At 46.1% G+C, this 18,310-nt stretch overlaps 1 protein-coding gene across 1 annotated transcript; it reads left to right on the top strand.

Moving 5' to 3' along the window:
• The first annotated feature begins 2,032 nt into the window (after positions 1-2,032).
• LOC135186409 (pinin-like) lies at positions 2,033-11,270 on the top strand. The gene is made up of 8 exons (XM_064164053.1): positions 2,033-2,553; positions 3,185-3,423; positions 4,109-4,180; positions 4,432-4,566; positions 7,639-7,691; positions 8,782-8,862; positions 9,078-9,170; positions 10,723-11,270. Exons 1-8 carry the CDS (start codon positions 2,033-2,035, stop codon positions 10,771-10,773), a joined length of 1,245 nt encoding a protein of 414 aa, XP_064020123.1. The 3' UTR covers positions 10,774-11,270.
• The last annotated feature ends 7,040 nt before the right edge of the window (positions 11,271-18,310 follow it).

Raw genomic sequence — 18,310 nt, forward strand, 5'->3', positions numbered from 1 at the left:
CACTTTGTTTCAGAATAAGCAAGCTTGGTTAGCAAATAGTGTGGCATTCTAGATTATCAGTTCCAACTTTGGACATGGACTTCACATCAGTTATTACTATAATATTTCATAAAATCATAGAATCAACGAGCTTGGAAGAGACCTCCAAGCTCATCCAGTCCAACCTAGCACCCAGCCCTAGCCAATCAACCAGACCATGGCACTAAGTGCCCCATCCAGGCTTTGCTTGAACACCTTCAGGGACAGCAAGTCCACCACCTCCCTGGGCAGCCCATTCCAATGCCAGTCACTCTCTCTGGCAAGAACTTCCTCCTGACATCCAGCCTAGACCTCCCCCAGCACAACTTGATTCCAAGTCCCCTTGTTCTGTTGCTGGTTGCCTGGGAGAAGAGACCAACCCCACCTGGCTACAGCCTCCCTTCAGGTAGCTGTAGACAGCAATGAGCTCTGCCCTGAGCCTCCTCTGCTGCAGGCTGCACACCCCCAGCTCCCTCAGCCTCTCCTCACAGGGCTGTGCTCCAGGCCCCTCACCAGCTTCTTTACCCTTCTCTGGACACCTTCCAGCACCTCAACCTCTCTCTTGAATTGAAGAGCCCAGAACTGGACACAGCACTCAAGGTGTGGCCTGACCAGTGCTGAGTCCAGGGGCAGAATAACCTCCCTTGTCCTGCTGGCCACACTGTTCCTGATGCAGGCCAGGATGCATTTGGCTCTGCTGCCCACCTGGGCACTCTGCTGGCTCATCTTCAGCTACTTTCTACCAGCACCCACAGGTCCCTTTCTTTCCAGCTGCTCTCCAGCCACTCTGCCCCCAGCCTGTAGTGCTGCTTGGGGTTGTTGTGGCCCTGCACTTGGCCTTGTTCAATCTCATCCCAATGGCTTCTGCCCACCCATCCAGCCTGTCCAGGTCCCTCTGCAGGGCTCTCCTACCCTCCAACAGATCCACAGCTGCTCCTAGCTTGGTGTCATCTGCAAACTTACTGATGCTGGACTCAATCTCCTGCTCCTGATCATCAGTAAAGATGTTGAACAGGACTGGGCCCAGCACTGATCCCTGGGGCACAGCACTAGTGACAGCTGCCAACTGGATGTGGCAGCATTCATCACTACTCTCTGGGCTCAGCTGTCCTGCCAGTTCTTGACCCATACCAGAGTGAATCTGTGCCAGCCATGAGCTGCCAGCTTTGCCAGGAGCTTGTTGTGGCAGACAGTGTCACATTTGTCATCTCCATTTGTCAGGGTTCATTTTCCAAGTAGCACAATTTGCATAATAAGCACTGATAATGAACTGAAAGCTCTCACATACTGGGGACGCTCCAGTATGTTGGGTGAAAAATACCGACATGGATAGAGAACTTGGAGAACCAAGGGAGATAATAATACTTGCAGGAGCATTAGGACCATTAAAATGTTTGTGGAGAACTCTGAGCATGAAAAGAGCAAAGTATTGTTAAAACTCCGTTTCTAATTACTAGAACAAGCGACAGCACAGTGACGTGGATTAAGTGTTTTGTGTGTTTCTGGACAGACTTTGAAAGCATGTTTGGTTTTAGCCAGTCCATACTGCAATCTCTCCTCTCCCTACCAGCTGGGGTGAGGCTTTTGCCATGAATGTTCCTATTCTGAAGCACAAATAATTCACCCTGCCTAGGTGATGGAAACATCCCTTTTGAAATCCTGCCTGCTTTATAAAGGATTAGTTCAGGAACTTAATTTTTTAAAAGACAATTTTTGGAACAGGGTTTTTTGGTTGGGGTTTTTTTTTTTTCTTTTATTACACACTTGAGAGCTCCATGGTAAAATTTTCAGTGATTTTTGCTACTTGCAAAGAGGATTTAAAAGTTCATCCCGTTCTTGAGAGCTCCATGGTAAAATTTTCAGTGATTTTTTGCTACTTGCAAAGAGGATTTAAAAGTCCATCCCATTTTTGAGAGCTCCATGTTAAAATTTTCAGTGATCTGTGAGGTCTCTTCCAACCTTGGTGATACTGTGATACTGTGATTTAAAAGTTCATCCCATTCTTGAGAGCTCCATGTTAAAATTTTCAGTGATTTTTGCTACCTGCAAAGAGGATTTAAAAGTTCATCCTTTTCTTGAGAGCTCCATGTTAAAATTTGCAGTGGTTTTTGCTACTTGCAAAGAGGATTTAAAAGTCCATCCCGTTCTTGAGAGCTCCATGTTAAAATTTTCAGTGATTTTTGCTACCTGCAAAGAGGATTTAAAAGTCCATCTCGTTCTTGAGAGCTCCATGTTAAAAATTGCAGTGATTTTTGCTGCCTGCAAAGAGGATTTAAAAGTTCATCCCATTCTTGAGAGCTCCATGTTAAAATTTTCAGTGGTTTTTGCTACCTGCAAAGAGGATTTAAAAGTTCATCCTGTTCTTGAGAGCTCCATGTTAAAATTTTCAGCGATTTTTGCTACTTGCAAAGAGGATTTAAAAGTTCATCCTGTTCTTGAGAGCTCCATGTTAAAATTTTCAGTGATTTTTGCTACCTGCAAAGAGGATTTAAAAGTCCATCCCGTTCCTAACAAAGCAAAACCAAACCTCACGCTGTATAGCATGAATTATCAGGAAGGATTTTAAGGTTGCATGAAAAACACCCCGAAAACCCCCACCCTTTTCAACAGGGCGTTTTTACATCAGCATTCAGTGTGTTTTTAACGTATTTATTGCCAGTTTGCAGTTGTTTGAATACCTCTTCCTGCAACACAAGAGGTTTTTTCCCAGCCAAATGTCATCACTGCACACACAAACCAAGGTTAAGAATAAACAATTCTCCTGTCCTTCTGGAGTGAGTGTGGCATTACTCCTGTTAAGCAAGGCTTTATTGTTTAGAAGGATATAAAGCACGGAATATTTGCACCCCAAATGCTTTTTTTTACACTAAAAAAATAAGCTGACGCTGCTATAGATGAAGATATTTTGGGCTATGCTTGAATATTGTGAAGCACACAGAACTCCTCCAGTAAATTCTAAGCCAAGCTAAATCACATCAAGGTCCCTCACGCCTGAGGGAATCAGAATCGAACTAGGATGTTATTTCTGTTTGGAGCAGGTTTGCCCCAGCCGAAGTTGACTTTATTTCAGTCCAGGCTGGCAACAGAGGAACTGTTTCAGTATCCCACGGTTGTTTTGTGTGGGAACGCACAGTATTTTAGGAGGCTGGGAACTCTGAGGCGGCAGCAGGGCGCAGCAGCCGCAGGGCCCCTCGGCGTCCACCCAAAGGCGGGAAGAGCCGAAGGCGAACCCTCGCCGGCCCCCAGCAGCCTCAAGACCACAGGGAGCGGCCGGCGAAGCGCGGAGCAGCCGCGCCCCGGAGGCAGTCAGCCGAGCGCCCACCCGCCGCCGCCGGCCCCCGGGCAGGAAGCGGGGAGCGCTTCCGGGTCGCCGCCCGTGCGCAGCGGGGCTCCGGAGCGCCTTCGGTAAGCGCATCGAGGGGGAGGCAATGGGAGCTAGCCGCGACCCCTCGCTCGGGGTGTGTCGTGCAGGGGGTTACCGCTGCGCTGTGGGGAGCGGACGGGAGCCCGCCTTCTCCCGGGAAATGTCGGCGCGGCCCGTACGCTCCCGATCGCCCGTCGGTAGCTGGGCACGGCTGGGAGCGCCCTGGCCCAGCCTAGCGGCGGGCAGCCTGTCCCGGAGCGCGGCTGCCGGCGGGGCCGGTGTGCGGCTGCAGCCGGGCGGGTGCAGGGCTGCGTGCAGGCGCAGGTCGGGCAGCCAGGGCCGGGGTCTCGGGCTCGGGGCGCTCCCGGCGGTGCAGGCTGTCTCCGGGCTGCGGGCCCTGGTCTGCCGCCGCGCAGGACGGCGTGCAGCGATTCGCCGACAGCTTGCGGTGCGGTAGCTGTGACAGAAAAACGGCCCTTGCCCTTGGCAGCGTCACCCACCGTGACACGAAAACACAGCTAACGGCTTCACGTTCCTGATTCAGAGGCCCCGGCCTAGGTTTGCACTTCCCCGTAGCTGCTGCAGTTTGATAGGAGTGGCGGTGCGGCTGCCCCTCGAAGTTCTGGCTGCTTTCCTCTGGCTGCGCGTTATTCTCCCCCGTTCCCCTCCCTCCCCCGCAGGTCTTTTGGAGGTTATACTGTCGAATGTGTTTTTGACTCTCACTAGATATGGACAGCAGGAAAGACGAAAAAACTAGGACGGTCTGTGCAACTTCACGAGAAGAGCTGAAAGCCCAAGGTAGGCAGTGCTAGCTGCTGATCTGTGCCAGTGCCCTGGTGCTCTGTGTGTGTGTGTGTGTGTGTCACTTAGCATGTTTGACTCTGACCTTGAGCATTGTCGCTTCCTAATGGTAACAGACCATGATGTGCTGGAAGAGGGGAGAAAACCCCCACCAGTTCTTCTAACTAGAGGCTTAACTTCTCTGAAGTCTTTTTCGGTAGGGCATGGTTACTGGTGTGCTTGTCACTCTTGCCTTGTGTTGTCCCAAGGGAAAGAGAAAAGGAAGCGGAAACGCAGTAGAAGCAGATCTTCATCCATTTCATCCTCATCGTCTTCTAGTACCACATCCTCTTCTTCCTCCTCATCACGCTCATCATCAAGATCATCTTCCTCAAGCAGCAGAGGTAAGCTACCTCAGTGTGTAGGTGTAATGTTTACCCGTTCTGATAGTGCTCCAGGAAACATTGAATGCTTGTTCTAACTGTGGCTAAACCACCAGAAAATGGCTGTGTAGAATACCAGTACTGTGTGTTGGAGAGTGTTTCTCTCAAACCTTTCCTATTGCTGTGTTAAGATACCTCTTTGTAGGCAGCATGCAGTGTTCCTGTGTTAATTTAAATAACTTCAGAATAGAAGCTGACATTGAAAGAAACATTACTTAGTAACAATGTACTGTATATATTTAGAACTCTTATCTCTTGAAAGTGCAGTGATTACAAGGTGTTTCTCTATTTCATCTGACTTACCTAGAATCATAGAATGCTTTAAGTTGGAAGGGACCTCAAAGCTCATCCAGTTCCAGCCCCCTGCAGGGACACCTCCCACTAGAACAGGTTACTGAAAGCCTCATCTGACCTGGCCTTGAACACCTCCAGAGAGAGAGCAGCCACAACCTCCCTGGGCAACCTGTGCCAGTGTCTCACCACCCTCACTGCAAAGAACCCTTTCCTATCGTCTACTTTGAATCTCCCCTCTGCCAGTTTAAACCCATTCCCCTTTGTCCTGTCATTACAAGACCTTGTCAATAGTCCCTCCCCAGCCTTCCTGTAGCCCCCTGCAGATACTAGGAGGCCACTATAAGGTCTCCTTGAAGCCTTTTCTTCTCCAGACTGCAGAGCCCTAGCTCTTGTTAGCCTTTCCTCATAGCAGAGGACAGACCAGACTTGGGGTATTTGATGTAATCTTAGTTTAGTCTTAATGTCACAAGCATTCAGCTGAAATGGCTTGTGTGAGCCCAGACTCTGAAGGCAAATTGTGTCCTAGATTGCATGTAGAGGAGTGTGGTCAGCACACTTTGCTCTTGTGAGACCCCACTTTGAATACTGTGTCCAGTTCTCTTGTCCCCATCATAAGAAGGACACAGAGCTGCTGGAGTGAGTCCAGAGGAGGGCCACAAAGGTGATCCAAGGGCTGAAACACCTCTGCTGTGAGGATAGACTGAGAAAGCTGGAGTTTTTCAGCCTAGAGAAGAGAAGACTCTGGGGTGCCCTTATAGTTGCCTTCCAATGCCTCAAAGGGATCCTACAGGAAGGCTGGAGAGAGACTTTTCATAACTGGGTCTAGCAACAGAACAAGGGGGAGTGGTTTTAAGCTGAGGGAGAATAGGTTTAACCTGGGTCTTAGGAACAAGTTTGTCAACACAAGGGTGGTGAGACTCTGGAAAGGGTTGCCTCCTCCCTGGGGGTATTCAAGGTCAGGTTGGATGAGGCCGTGAGCAGGTGAATCTAGTTGAGATTTGTGGTGTCCATGGTGGGGAGGTTGGAGTAGATGATCTGGAAGGTCCCTTCCAATCTAAGCCATTCTATGAATCTTACTAATAGCACTGACCAAGGTCAGTGTGAACATACATGCAAACGTTGCAAGTTAAAGATTTTCCATACTAAGCTGCTGCTTACTTGGAGGACTTGATGTAGATACTATCTGCAAGTAAGTGCAGATATTTTTCCTGACCTCAAGGGGAATGTATTGCTGATTATATTGTGTAAAGGGTTAACCCTCCTGGGGAGTGGTCTTGACCCTGACCCCAGGTCCTCCTGACACCTCCCCAGGGGTGGGTCCAAACCTTACTCCATGTGTAGTGCTTAGCCCACTCCTGCTTCCTGTCTAGCCCCCTATAAAAACAGAGGAACTTCCTGGTTTTGTGCTCTCTTGCCCTGCCTCTCTGCTTGATAGAGCCACTCTCCTGTTCCTGCTGCTCTTTGTTTTACTATGTGGCCATCAGTCCATGAGGTGGACAAAACCCATTGTCATCAGTCTGGTTATATATATATATGTTGTATCTTGTTTTCCCTTCCCTATACCTTTCTGTAAGTCTCTTACCTCAAATACTTTTTATTTATTGTTAAAGATTTCTCTTTTAACTTCCAAATCAAAGTGAAACCCTTTATTTGGGTGCGTTTTACCTTTTCCTCTCTATGTCTAATTCCTTTTCTTTGAAATGGGGGAGGGAGAAGGAAAGGCATCCTATAAATTGTTATTAATTGTTCTATTAATTATATTTGAGTCTCTGGGAAATTTAAAGTAGACCCAAAACTTACTGACATTGCATTGCTTTCATTTTCTGTATCAAAATGCTTGGTATCTTTGCAAGTAATGACACTAAATTGCCATTTCCTACTAAAATGTGCCAGGCCAAACCCTGCAGTGTACTTTAATTCTTTTTTACTGCAATTGAGAAGGATTCTAGTATTGAACTAGAGTTCACCTGATGGAAAGTCTAATATCAGGGTCAACTGAAAATCCACTCTCTAGTGCAGACTCTCATACATGTGGTTATGTATTTCACAGTTTAACAGGAATTTAGTTCTTCTCTTGAAGCAGATTTACATCTGTATGGATGTAAATATTTGACGTTTTCTTTTCATCTTGAATGAATTTTATTCTATATGATGCACTCTAAAATTTCTGACAATAATGAAAATGTCAGATGCTGACAGTGGCAGAACTCTGATTCATCTCTGAGAGATGTCAAGCGGCATGTATGTGAGTTAAAAAATAACTTTGAGTCATCGGTGTGCCTGCTCAGAGATTCCCTAAAACTTTTACAGCTAAAAATTCCCAAAGCTTTCCATTTCACCCAGAGAGCAGACACTGGCTATAGAAGAGGCACTTGCCATCTGTTGAGAGCACAGCTATAGACAGAAGACAGAAGCATTGTCTCTTGTCATATATTGTCTATTGTCATATATTGATGTAAGTAATCACTGAGTAAATCAGGTATTCTCAGTGTCCATGTTAGACTAGTAAGTGGCAGTAAGTTAATGCACAGCTCTTGTTGTAGTTTAAACCAGTGTCAATACACACAGGTGAACTAAAGCCTTTGCTTCCTAGGTGTTACATTTCTATATGCCTCCTCTGTAAAACCAACATCTTTTTGCAGAATCCTGAACTTGATAGGTGTTGATTTCTTTTTTATTGCTTGTGGCTTTGGTTGGGTGTTTGCTTTTGTTGTTGTTTGTTTTTTTTTTTAATTCTAGATTCTCCTAAGTCTAAATCAAAGAAGAAGAAAAAAGAAAAACATGCCAAAAAGGTAAACATTTGCAAAGTTAACAAACAGAAAATAGTTTTTAATATTCTGGTAACCCCAAGTGCCATGTTATATGGAACATTTTTGTCTCTGCCTGTGTAAATCTGAATCATGCTTCATGTCTATTCAAAGGAGCAATAATGTGAAGGTTGCTTTTATCAGTCATTGCTAGTCCAGTAGTCTCTGAAGAAAGAGAAATGGGGAATCTTGGTACCTTTATAGAATTTGGCAGAAGAAATGATTTGTAGTCAGTGAGAGAGTAGCAGATTATTGGTTCTTTTTAATTTTACTAGGACCCTCTGTTCAGTGCTTTTGTTCATATGTGTGTATGTGTATATATATAAAAGTTACATTAAATTAAAGAGACTAAAGCATCAGACCATAGAATCAACCAGGTTGGAAGAGATCTCCAAGAGCATCCAGTCCAACCTAGCACCCAGCCCTAGACAATCAACCAGACCATGGCACTAAGTGCCTCATCCAGTCTTTATCCATCCATTTCTGTTTCTCAAGATCTCAAGGGCTGCTAACCCCATTGCATTATTACAGAGGTGATCAGAGAGCTGGAGCCCTTTTCCTATGAAGACAGGCTGTTGGAGTGGTTTAGCCTGGAGAAGAGAAGGCTTCAGGGAGACCTTATAGCAGCCTTCCAGTATTTCAAGGGGGCCTGCGGGGTAGCTGGAGAGGGACTTCGTAAAAAGGCACCTGGTGACTTGAGAAGCAGTAGTGGCTTTAAAATGGAAGAAGCTAGGTTTAGATTAAGAGGAAATTCTTTATGATGAGGGTGCCTGGCACTGGCAGTGGCTGACCAGAGAGCTTGTGGACACTTCAGTCCTTGAAGTGTTCAGTGCCAGGTTGGATGAGACTTTGAGCAACCTGGTCTAGTAGGAGATGTCCCTGTTGATGGCAAGGAGATGAGAACTAAATGAACTTTAATGTCCCTTCCAACCCAAACTATTCTGTGATCCTGTTCTGTGGTGATAAGGGCAAGCAGTAGTGGCTGTCTTCACTGGTGCATGGAAAGCTGCCAGTGGGTTTCCTATTTTTTGCCTTTGTGAGTCTGTAAACCTAAGACTATGTTATATAATTGTAGAAAAGGAAAAAAGACAACAAAATGAAGAAGAAAGAAAAGAAGAAAAAAAGAGAGAAGACAGGGCCTGTCAAGCTTTCCAAGGTACATGTGTGTGAGTTTGTAGTCCTCATTGAACCATGTAATCCATCCTGTCAATAAGATGTTTATATCCCCTCCCATTTTGTGATCAGTAAAGGGAAACCTACATCTGTTATTTTGGACAGTTGGGAAGTATAAAAGATAATTTTCTTGTAAGATTTGTAGTGTTATAAAATGAAGCAAAGCTTATGTCTTTTTAATGGGTGATGTTTTCTTAGTTCTTTAAAAACAAAAAGAAGAATGAAAACTACAGCATGATAACTGGAAAGAAAATTAAGATGAGAATAAAGAAGACCAAGAAGGACAAAGAGGTAAGGGTTTTAGTAGTCTATGTATTTCTAAGGGAATATACTGTATCTTTACATATTTTTCTAATAGTAGTCTTTTATGGAAGAGTAGATCTTGCAGTTAGGAGCTGTGACTTGGATATAGCTTTGAATGTGGGTATGATGCCATCTGAGAAATCTGAATTCATCCTTTTGGCAGGTTTTGTGTTGTGAGTGGGCTTGGAATACTCAGCCATGAGTAAATAAACCAAAGGATGCTAGTTCAGGTTCTTAGAATGTCAGTAACTAATGTGTGTCTCTTCTGTCATCTGTGTCTTTCTCTGTTTATTTAATTTGCACTGCTTTTACTTGTCCTCATCATCATTACTCTCTCTTCTCCTCATTTGTGGTAATGGCTGCTTTACTGGGTTGTTTGGGTTGTTTTTAATGCAAGCAAGGCTAGCCATTATTTAGAGAAAAGTAACAAAAAAGATGATAGTAGTGTTAGGATGTGTGCTCCTGCATTCACCTAAAGCAGACAAATGTTTTTGCTGAAATAGCCAAGGAACCAGAGATCATGAACAGTATTTTGTGGTGGTGTTGTGAGTGTTTGTTATTCTCAGGAGCTTCCACACCTTAGAGTTGAGCTGAAAAGGGCTTCTGGTACTAGTCAGTGTGTTTGTGATGGTTTGGGAGTTCTCTGCCAACCCAATCTTATGACATCACCCAGACTAGGCTCAGCCAGCTGGGAGATAAGAAGTGAAGCTTTATATTCAGAGCTTAGCACAATATACAGGCAGATATTTACAAGGAAGGTTATTCTTCCCCTGGGAAGACAGGGAGGGCAAGGGAGGTTATTCTTCCCCTGTGCTCAGCACTGGTCAGGCCACACCTCAAGTACTGTGTCCAGTTCTGGGCTCCTCAATTCGAGAGAGATGTTGAGGTACTGGAAGGTGTCCACAGGAGGGCGCCAAAGCTGGTGAGGGGCTTGGAGTACAGCCCTGTGAGGAGAGGCTGAGGGAGCTGGGGGTGTGCAGCCTGCAGAAGAGGAGGCTCAGGGCAGACCTCATTGCTGCCTACAGCTACCTGAAGGGAGGCTGTAGCCAGGTGGGGTTGGTTTCTTTTGCCAGGCACCCAGCAACAGATTAAGGGGACACAGTCTCAAGTTGTGCCAAGGGAGGTCTAAGCTGGATGTTAGGAGGAAGTTGTTGTCAGAGAGAGTGATTGGCATTGGAATAGGCTGCCCAGGGAGGTGGTGGAGTCGCTGTCCCTGGGGCAGTTCAAGGCAAGGTTGGACATGGCACTTGGTGCCATGGTCTAGCCTTGAGCTCTGTGGTAAAGGGTTGGACTTGATGATCTGTGAGGTCTCTTCCAACCCTGATGATACTGTGATACTGTGATCTCTTAGGAGTACCTGTTGCCCTCCATGTCCTCCAGGCACTCTCACCTAACTGGTAGTTAGTCCTATCCAGCTGTTTGAATGTGCTAAGCGTTTGTTGTGTAGTGTGCTAAGACATGAAAGCCCCACAGAAAGCAGGGTTATGGTCCTCTGAGTAGAAGTCTGCTAAACCACTGTGCCTGCTTTTGTGCTTTACAGAGAGACCGGAACCGTGCAGAGCTCCTGGAGTTTCTGAACTCTGCCTTATAATGGGAAGAGTGCTGACTAAGGACCTGTAAATACCCCAAGCCAACGATCATCATGCCTAGCAAAACACTAAGGGGAAACTCAGGGAAAAGGACACCAAGTTTGACAGAACCAGACTCTCCTGCTGAGAAGACAATCGAGATGTCCTTACTGATTGCAAAAGGAAGAGTAACTGGTAACTTGTTAAAGAAAATCCATGTCCTCCTTTTGAGATCCTAAGGTAATAGCCAGGCTATGGTGTTCTGGAAGAGCCTAAGAGTGTGTTGTTGATGATGATGAGAAATGACACGCTGAAGTCCAGTATTTCTATCCAAACTGCATGCAGGACACACTCTTAGCTTCAAATGTCTTAACGTTTCTAGTAGTTTAAGCAAAGCAGAGCATTTGTAAATGTCTATTTGAGAGATGAGGCATTTCTATGTCTGTTTTTTTCTGGTAGTGGTTTTACTTGTCCTAACAAACAAGTTGATCTACATAAATAGAACGTGCTTTTACAGAAATGATTTTTTGACAGTTCCTTATTTTCTTTCAGAGTTTGAGATATGATCTTCTCTGGACAGTTTGTTGCTCTTGCTCACTAGAAGGTGTAACAGTAAAAATAGTCTAGAGCAATAATAGTAGCTGAGTGGTTGTTATCCTAAAATAGAAGCAGGGAAAGTCTTTGATTTTGTGTGATCAGCTGGTCCAGATAAACACAGGCAGTTGGCAGTTTATCCCCCTCATCTGTTGTTCTTAGGTCTAAAAACTTTGGAGTTCTGATCTGCCTTTCTGATCCCAGGAGCTGTGCATCAAATCTTCCTTTGAAGTGCAGCCAGACGCATGTTGCATGTGTAACAGGTTAAAGCAAACCACCAGGTTGACCTCCCCAACACAGAAGTGAGGGAAGAGTAACAGAAGAATACAGCTGGGTTGAGATAAATGGAGTTAAGATAAAAAGTTTTATTGAGCAAAGCAGGTAATACTAATACCATGTGCAGTCATCTTAGCTAATAATATAATGCACAATTACCTTAACCTATTTGCAGAAACAGAAGTGCAGCACAAAGCAGGAAAGCAGTAACATAAAGCAGAAAACCAGGGAGCTAGCCAAGTCCCACCTGCCTCACTGCCATTCCCACAGGAAAGAGCCAAAACCTGGAATCCAAAAGCAGCAACTGGAACAGGAAACTTCTCATGTTACAATCTGAACTTCAAGCCCCATGATACTTTGCTCCTGCTAGCACTTTCATTTTGAAGCTGATGTCAGCTTGGGGGTTGGACTCGATGATCTCTTTGGGTCCCTTCCAACCCCTAGCATTGTGTGATCAGGCAGGATGGTTTTGAATAACAGCAGCTTAACCCATGGCACATGTTTTAGTCCAATGGAAGGAGAAAGAGCTATAGGAGCGATGCCAAGGCAGGCAGTGACAAATGACCCTCCAGCTGTGTGGACAGTTTCCTGGCCTGCATATGCAGCTGGAGCCCAGTGTAACATGCTTGTATGTGTGATTGTGAGCTTAGCGCTTGCTCTTCCAAAGCCTTGACTTCTGGTTACCCAGCAGGCCCCGGTGTGCATAGCCCTGATGTGGGAATTTCACTTGAGTCCCTCGTGTAGCAAGTGCTCTTTGAGACCCACAGTATAGGAATATCTGGCTGCAAGACTCCAGAGTAGTTGACTTTGACAAGAACATCAAGTGTACGGTGGTCAGAGTGTGGGGAGCTCATTAAAGAGCAAACAAACAGAAAACTCTCGTCTGTGTCTGCTGTGGTGTTTTTGAGTAAAGCTGAAGATTAATACTATTGCTCAGTGGATAACTTCAGAGATTGGCTTGGTATGTGAAACCTTCTGAAGATGCTAGAGTCCTGTCTTTTCCCTAGGTTGTTTTTGGGGTTCTTTTTTGGTGAGAAATTTTGCAGCTGTTGCAGAGATACATCCATAGGCTAAAGCCTTAATCCGGAAAAGCAGGTCACAGAATTAACCAGGTCGGAAAAGAGCTTTGAGATCAGCAAGTCCAACCTAACACCTTCTAATCAACTAACCCATGGCACTGAGTGCCTCATCCAGGCATTGCTTCAACACCTCCAGGGACAGTGACTCCACCACCTCCCTGGGCAGCCCATTCCAATGCCAATCACTCTCTCTGCCAACAACTTCCTCCTAACATCCAGCCTAGACCTCCCCTGGCACATCTTGAGCCTATGTCCCCTCTGTTGCTGCTTGCCTGGCAGAAGAGACCAACCCCACCTGGCTACAGCTTCCCTTCAGGTAGTTGCACACAGCAATGAGGTCAAACCTGAGCCTCCTCTTCTGCAGGCTGCACATCTCCAGCTCCCTCAGCCTCTCCTCACAGGGCTGTGCTCCAGGCCTCTCAAAAGGTTTGTCACCTGGACATGTTCCAGTACCTCAATATCTCTCTTGAATTGAGAAGCCCAGAACTGGACACAGCACTCAAGGTGTGGCCTGAGCAGTGCTGAGTACAGGGGCAGAATAACCTCCCTTGTCCTGATGGCCACACTGTTCCTGAGCCAGGCCAGGATGCCATTGGTTCTCCTGGCCACCTATGCACACTGCTGCCTCATGTTCAGCTACTATCTGCCAGCACCTCCAGGTCCCTTTCTGCTTGGCTTTTCCATGCTTGTGTGCAAAAGGCAGAGGATCTTTAATACTGTAAGTACCATGCTGTGATCTGTTTCTCTTAGGGTTTTGATAGTTGTCAGCTCTGTATAAAAATGAATCAGATGACTTTTTGTTAAAAACCCAACCAACCAAACCTTTTTTTTTCCCCAGTTACTTTTGGCATGTTGGAGATGCTTAGGTGATGCCTCAAAGTATTTCTATGCCAGCATTTACTTCTAATGACAATTTCTTTTAGAAAACAAAGGTTCCTGAGTTCTGTGGTAGCAATTCAGTCCTGTTTTCCCCAGCCCAGTCAGCTATGTGCTGTCTGAAGCATCCCAGCTGTTGCTGCTTCTGAAAATCTCCTTTCCTTTCCTACTCATCTGCATGTAGATTCTCAGGTTTCTAGAGAGGCTTGAGTTCATGTAGCATCCTTCTCTTCCCCACCTCTTCCTGCAAGCACTGAGATCATGTGCATCTTCTTGTCACAGTATATGAGTATGCTTGAGGCTGCTGTTTGGAACTGGCAAACACATGGAACTTCCCATACAGTCAGTGTATCAGTGTAATTGTCCATGCCGTGCCACCTCGAAAATGAGGTTACTTTTGTTGACCTTCTCACTAAAGCATAGCCTCTTAGTATTGCTTCAGATTACCATTGTGGCAGCTGAACCAGAGACTGAAGCAGATGTGAAGATTATGACAGTAAGGTAAGAGATGTAGGGAAATGTGATGGAATACAGTTGGAGAAATATGCACGAGGGAACTGAAGTAGCTTGGGATGTTGATCTGATATGCAAATGACTGATAAAGAGCCTTGCTACCAGGTCTCCAAAAAGTGCATTGTCATGGGGGAAGGTGAAGGCTGGAACAATAGAAAATTAGAGTATGAAGTGGGGACACAGGGGAGACTGCTGCTGTCAGAAGTCGTGGAGGGGAGCAGAGGTCAGGCAGTAAGGAAGGGCTGCAGAAGCTTACCTGGCTGGACAGTTGAGATTCTTTCTAAAGTGTTGAATAATGGATGTCTTTCAGATGTGAAAGTTGGGTTTGGTCTGCACGTGGTAGGCTCCCCTATCACACCTCCTTTCTGTGTTGAACTAAGATGTATCATCCTGCAGTGCTGAGCAGGGCCTGCCATTTTGATACCTTGTCTCTATTTTACTGTGGTTGAATTTGGACCAGTTGTGCTGTTTTGATATGTTTGGCTGTTTCATATTGCAGGAATACATCAGCTATCCATTCATCCTCTGCAGCAGAGAAAAATGAGTGAGCTCTATGTGCAGGGGCAGAGCAAAGGCCAGAGAGGTTGAAGTTACTTGCCCTGGGGTCACCTGCTGAACCTGCCCTGGTGAGATGTGAGTAGGAGCCTTGACCACTGGATGGAGCTCTGAGATGCTTTGTTGTCTGCGTTAAATGTACTCCTGGTCTTTGTATTTAGAAACGAGTTTCCAGAGTTCTTTGTCAGCTCTGATGAGTGAAAGCACTGCTCTGGTTGGGCGTTCTGTAAAATGGCTGGATTTGAAGTGGCAGGGGGGCCTTCTGAAGGATGTGAGGTTTTGGGTGCAGCTGAAAATCCTCCAGTCAGCTACTTGGTTGTCCTTGAAGCTGTAGGGTGCTAAGCTTTTGAGGAGCTGCTTTTAGTTCCATCCCTGGAGAAGGATTGTTGGTATTACAGTCCAGTGATCCTGGTAAATTTGGCTGTTGACAACAGGGACTTTTCCCCATCTGTTCAATTTTTATCTTAAATTATGATTCCACATGTATGAGGATTCCACATTTTCTGAGGGACCAGCAGGCAGTGAGTGCTCTGAGGAAGCAGGGTTTGAGTCTTTTCAAGCAGTGTTATCATCCAGTCTGATAAGCATGCACTGATCACAGAGGCACAATGCTGAAGATTACTTCTGTTCCAATGCATGCTGGTCGTTGGTGCTGTCTTCAAATAAGGTACTAAGCACTACAGCTGCCACCAGTTGTGTTCAGTTTGCTGTCCCTCTGTGAGCTGGTCTCTGGGTGACCGTGGTGTGAGGAATCCATCCTTGTCAGCAGAGGCCTGCTTAGAGAGCTGCTGCTCCCCGGTTCATCAGTGCTGGGAAATTTGCCTGCAGGTGGCGTCGATGTCCAGCTGCACTGTCACAGGAAAATTCTTACTTAGGCTTTGCACTTTCTTTCTCTGAAACCCTAGAATTAGCCTGCAGAGACCTAATTATGTGGTGTTTACATGGAACGTTTGTTACTGCTGTCACAGTCATTTAATCCGGGCTTTGTTCATTTCTTGCTCTTGACTGTGCAGTGGCTGGCCAACAATCTTTCCTTCTGTTGCTTGTGTGCCACAGGCAGAAGGAAGCTTTGAACTTGTGAGCAGGTGAATGCAACAGGAGCAAGTTGCTGAGAGCCAGTAGGGTTCTGAAAGGGCCAGGTGTTCTTTCACCATCTCTACCTGGAGCTGCTCAGTTCTTCAGAACTCCCACTAGAACAGGTCGCTCAAGGCCTCATCCAACCTAGCCTTCAACACCTCCAGGGAGGGAGCTGCCACAACCTCCCTGGGTAACCTGTGCCAGTGTCTCACCACCCTCACTGCAGAGAACTTCTTCCTAACATTTAGTTTGAATCTCCCCTCTGACAGTTTAATTCCATTACTCATCCTGTCATTACAAGACCTTGTCAGTAGTCTCTCCCCAGCCTTCCTGTAGGTCCCCTTCAGATACTGGAAGGCCACCACAAGATCTCCTCAAAATCTTCTCTAGGCTGCAGAGCCCCAACTCTTGTAGCCTGTCCTCATAGCAGAGCTGTTGCAGCCCTCTGAGCATCTTCGTGGCCTCTTCTGGACTCGCTCCAACAGTTAGAATCATGCAATTAGGGTTGGAAGGGACCACAAGGATCATCTAGTTCCAACCCCCACCCCATCATGGGTAGGGACACCCTACCCTAGATCAGGCTGCCCACAGCCTCATCCAGCCTGCCCTTAAACATCTCCAGGGATGGGGCCTCATCCACCTCCCTGGGCAACCCATTCCAGGCTCTCAGTGCTCTCATGCTGAAGACTTTCCTTCTCACGTCGTCTGAACCTACCCACCTCCAGCTTAGCTCCATAAGCTTCTTTACACACTTCTGTGGTGTCTACTGCTGGCTCAGATGAGATTTATTTTGGTAGAGGCAAAATGTAATGGTGACTAAAGTACTGAGTTGAGATGCTGTAATCTGGTTATCTAGCCAGGCCCCTAGGAATGTGTAATTGTATGAAGGGCACAGGATACATAGATAACCATAATTTGCTACATCATTCACTGTGCTGTTTGTAGCCCCTTTCCCTGCTTTTCTGACATGTTTATTAAGATCTTATCCTGCAAAGATTTTTCTTTCCTCTTAGTTTGAGAAAAATCTTCACACAGCAACTGCACAGGAAATACATGATGGTCATCAGGAGCCCTGGACCTGACATCCACCTCTCAGGGTCCACACAGTATCTTTCTGATGTAAACCAGCTTGAATCAGGACTTGTCTGATCACACAAAGGGAACAAGAAGTTGTCTGTGCTGACACCCTGCAGCGTGGATGGCAGTACCAGGGAAAGGCAGGCACAAAGATCACAGTGTCTTTGCTCAGGTGGAACCGAGGGAGGCTTAACAGCCCTTCCTCTGCTACAGGACACAGCCAAAAAGGCTTTTACAGAGTCCAGTGCTTCTCAGAATGCTTTCTTTTGGGCAGTTCTTCGGTGTGGTGTTGTCAGAGAGGTACAGCAAAACACAGGAATATCAGAATGATCATCCAGTCGAGGTCTGTAGGTCTGCTCCAGGAAAAGGGCCATAAGCAATGTTTGGAGGAAGTGGTGTAAGCATCAACACAGAGAGATTTGCTTGTCCACAGCTTCTGGCAAGGAATGGTTTATGTCCTGTGCTGTAGGCTGCATCCTAATCACTGTGCTTTACTAACCTCTGAACTTATGTACTCCTCTTTTGGAGTTACTCATCTGTCTGACCGCCAGAATGTGCTGAGCAGTGCAATCCATACCTCAGCAATACTTTGTGTGAGGGAAAAAATATTTACATCTGGTTAATAGATGCATATTTTGCATGCAGGACACTCAGAACAGGGAGCATGAGCTGGCTGGGGCCACCTGCTAATAGCAAGGCGTTCTAGCACTGGGGTCAAGTACAGACTCAACAGGAGTGACTCAACAGTAGCTGGAGACAAATCATCCATTTTCATAGAATCAGCCAGGTTGGAAGAGACCTCCAGGCTCATCCAGTCCAACCTAACAGCCCTATCCAATCAACCAGACCATGGCACTAAGTGCCTCATCTAGGCTTTTCTTGAACACCTCCAGGGATGGCAACTCCACCACCTCCCTGGGCAGCACATTCCAATGCAAATCACTCTCTCTGCCAACAACTTCCTCCTAACATCCAGCCTACATCTGCCCTGGCACAACTTGAGCCTATGTCCCCTTGTTCTATTGCTGCCCACCCATCCAGCCTGTCCAGGTCCCTCTGCAGGGCTCTCCTACCCTCCAACAGATCCGCACCTGCTCCTAGCTTGGTGTCATCTGCAAACTTACTGATGCTGGACTCAATCCCCTGGTCCAGATCATCATTTTGTCACATCTTGTTCCATAATAATAGTGGATCATGTAAGACATGGTTGGAAGTGTGGTGATGAAGTCTTCCGTTCAAGGTTGTACTTGTAAACCAAAGAATTTCAGATCTTTGCAGTTGTTTGTTTAATCCTGGTTATCAACTTAAATCTGGAGGTGTATTTATAGAGGTATCAAGATACAAAGTAGGTGGCTGTATTTGAAGCTTGTAGAGAAGATGGGTTTTGTTGTGCCTTTATTATTCTTGCCTTCCTCCTTGAGTACATGCAATGGAACAGCTGTTGTGGTTGGCTAGGTATGGACAGATTATATTGCAGGAGATCTTAATTAAAGACAACAACTACAAAAAAATG

Source organism: Pogoniulus pusillus, chromosome 25 (genome assembly GCF_015220805.1).
Source record: "Pogoniulus pusillus isolate bPogPus1 chromosome 25, bPogPus1.pri, whole genome shotgun sequence".
Lineage (NCBI taxonomy): Eukaryota > Metazoa > Chordata > Aves > Piciformes > Lybiidae > Pogoniulus > Pogoniulus pusillus.